This window comes from Mirounga leonina, unplaced genomic scaffold (assembly GCF_011800145.1).
Source record: "Mirounga leonina isolate KUSES-001 unplaced genomic scaffold, KU_Mleo_1.0 Mir_53, whole genome shotgun sequence".
Lineage (NCBI taxonomy): Eukaryota > Metazoa > Chordata > Mammalia > Carnivora > Phocidae > Mirounga > Mirounga leonina.
Genome location: NW_023270807.1, coordinates 101,322,453 through 101,325,439, shown reverse-complemented (window position 1 = coordinate 101,325,439; position 2,987 = coordinate 101,322,453). Strand labels below are relative to the sequence as shown.

The following is a 2,987-nucleotide window of genomic DNA, read 5'->3' as shown; positions in this document are numbered from 1 at the left end:
AATCACTCACATTCATCAGTAAGACAGACTACAAGGTAGAACTGAAAATTTAGATGGCTCAGGCTTCTTTTTTTTCCCTGAGAATTAGGGGAAAACCCTAATTAATAAAACCCTGATCCTAATTGAGATGTTTTATGCATCCATTTAAATGTCTCACTGACCAGAATAATAATCTCAAAGGCAATTATCACTCAAGTGTATTTGGTAGAAGAGTTGGTGTTAAATATTTTAAAGCCCTATTTAGAAAATCTCATCAATCTAACACATTTTATTGGACAACATAAAATATACATGGTATTATGGAAGAACAAAAATCTAACACAAAAATGTGAGCCTGGGTTGCCAATTCTAGAATGAATGCCACAGAGGGAAAGCCAACGATCAACTGGCATTTCAACAAGGAAAGAAATGGCTTTATTAAGGGATTTGAATTTATCCGAATGACAAATAGTTACTGTGTCTATGGACTATATATATAAACAGAATTTCTTTTTCTTATGCCGTGTGTAGTCTTTCCACCAGAAATGGAAACATATTATTATGCCAGTTCATGGTTTTAAAGTGATGCTGTTAAAAGTATCTCTGAATAGTGTCGAAAATGAAATTTACAGAGAAAATAAGTGAAGTTCACTAAAGATTGTATTTGGAGAATGAAAACAGAGGGAAGGTATAAAAACAATCCCTCCATCTCTAAACACCCTCCACCTTTCCATGGCGTGGATGAAACACAGCCACTCAGCAATTCAGTCCTCTAGAGACCCAACTGGTAAAGTCGCCTCTACCTCTCTGGGTGAGTGTGGGTCCAGACCAGTAGCCATTGCATCTTTGGAGTGTGGTTGGGGGGGAGGGATCTCCAGAGACCACAGCCCTTCCGCTGGGAAAATACAAGGCCAAGTCTCCTGCCTGTTGCAGCCCTAGCTCATGTCCTCAGCCATGGCTGTGCAGGTATATTTAATCAGTCACAAATGCTTCTTCATACTGTCCTTGCACACGAGGGAGAAAGCCAGGCAACCCTGACCCATTCCCCAGGGGACATCCTTAGTCATTCTCCCTCTGTGTGATCTGTCATCCAGCCTCTAAGTGTCAAACTCCTTTTCTTTCCTCTAGAATTTACTTTTTCTCTTAATGTTTGAATGTAATCTCTTTTCCCCCCTCCTTTAATTAGACACCAATGCTTTTTTTCAGACATATTTTCATATGGCAAAAATAAGATAATCACCCAAAAAAGTAAAAGTTTTTCTCAATAAAGTTAAGAATATGGTTTCCTGAAAAATACTTGTGAAATAGAAATTTAAAAAGAAGGCAGAAAGTGATGGAAATTTGTAATAAAACCCTGATCCTAAAAAAGTACTCTTGCTGTCAGTACATGTAATATATTGGTGAGTAAACCTGGGCAGGATTTCTTCATCTTACCGGTTTCACATTAAAGGTTTCACTTTTAAAGGACTGAGACCAACCCTGTTCAAACATGAAAAATTACCACCAAATATGATCTGGCAGCAACATTTAAAACCGGTAGGTTTCTCATAGGACCTCAGACCTATGTATGTTTTATCCAAATAATTAGTTGTAATGCTTTTTAAAGAAATCATATGCGTGACACTCATGAATCTCAGTCACTTTTTGGACTTGATTGAAGGTATGAATGTTTGCCCTCCTTTATGGGGGCAATTTTCACCAGAATCACAGGATTTCAGGAGAAACTGGAGGAGTGTAGAGTAGCAGAGAAGGCACCGCCTTTGATCAAGGGCCAACGTGGTAAGGCTGCTCGTTCAATCACTAACCAACTACAATCTTGGGTAGGTAACACCCTCTCTGAGCCCCAGAGAGGTTGTAAAATAAAACATTAAAGCTTCTCCACGTGACCATTATGAGAATTAAATTGGGTAGTAAAGCCCCTGACTCATAAAAAAAGAATCCCATAAATGTTAATCTCCTACCACCATTGCCCATTCTAGATATGCAATCTACTGGACTTCTTCTGGGTCCCAAAGTGCTAGCAAATAAAATAACAGGTGTTCTTAGTGTCAAACATTAACCTACAGCTGGCACCTCTGAGATCCTTTTTTGCAAATGATGGATTCACGCGCACAGTCATCAAAATATATGGTATTCACACACTGATCAATGTCAAAGGCTTGGGGAATTTGTGAAATTGACAGTTGTGTCCCATCTCTTAGCTCCACCTCCCCCAAGAGAGATGGTATTCAATGAAGGAGTTTTAAGTGACTCTGTGGTTGCCTATCTCCCCCGGGCATCACATCTTTGAGGCAGGCACAGGTGACAAAGTGATGCTGATGTGAATGGATCAGTCTTTCAAGACATTTGATGATTTCATAGTCTGGAAGTGCAAGACTGGTCACGTTCAAGCCCAGCATCTGGGAAACCACCTCCCTGAAGTCCACCAGCTGTAATATCAAACACACACACAAAGGGTGAGAACAAAATGTATCAACTACTGCTAGTCCAAATGCAACCAACCAACCAAACAAAAAAAACCCGTGGAAAGCCCAGGTGTGCATGAGGTAGGCAAATCACTTACTGTCTTTAACCCCAGTCCTCTCACTTATAAAATAGGAAGGTGCCATCTACTAAATTACCTCTAACATGCTTTCATCCCCAACTTTCGATGGTTTCATAACCTCTTTTCTGATGAGCCAGTTAGTGTGGCATTGGCTACCAGGTCAAGAATCTCGGTTAGGCAACCATGAATGAGACCCTGACCTAAGACTCCATGTTCTCACTTCCCAGTGGGAATAACCATACACCTACTTCTCAGGGCTGTTCTGAAATTTGGATCCAATGAAACAATGACTGTGTATGTGTTCTATATACTAAGAAGTGCTTTACAAAGGTGTGGTTGTATCCATGGGTGATAAGTACTTACCCACTAGAATTTTAACTGGGCATGGAAACTTTTTTTTTAAGATTTTATTTATTTATTTATTTATTTATTTATTTATTTATTTATTTATTTATTTATTTAT

The 2,987-nt window shown here is 39.2% G+C and overlaps 1 protein-coding gene across 3 annotated transcripts in view; it reads right to left on the bottom strand.

The window, feature by feature from the left end:
• Window positions 1–339: 339 nt before the first annotated feature.
• CCDC170 (coiled-coil domain containing 170) overlaps window positions 340–2,987 on the bottom strand; it is a 97,726-nt gene continuing 95,078 nt past the window's right edge. For all 3 annotated transcript variants that reach the window (XM_034991023.1, XM_034991022.1, XM_034991024.1), the window contains one exon: window positions 340–2,408. In XM_034991023.1, the coding sequence (XP_034846914.1) occupies window positions 2,208–2,408 (201 nt within the window). In that variant the 3' untranslated portion in view covers window positions 340–2,207. The remainder of the gene's footprint in view (window positions 2,409–2,987) is intronic.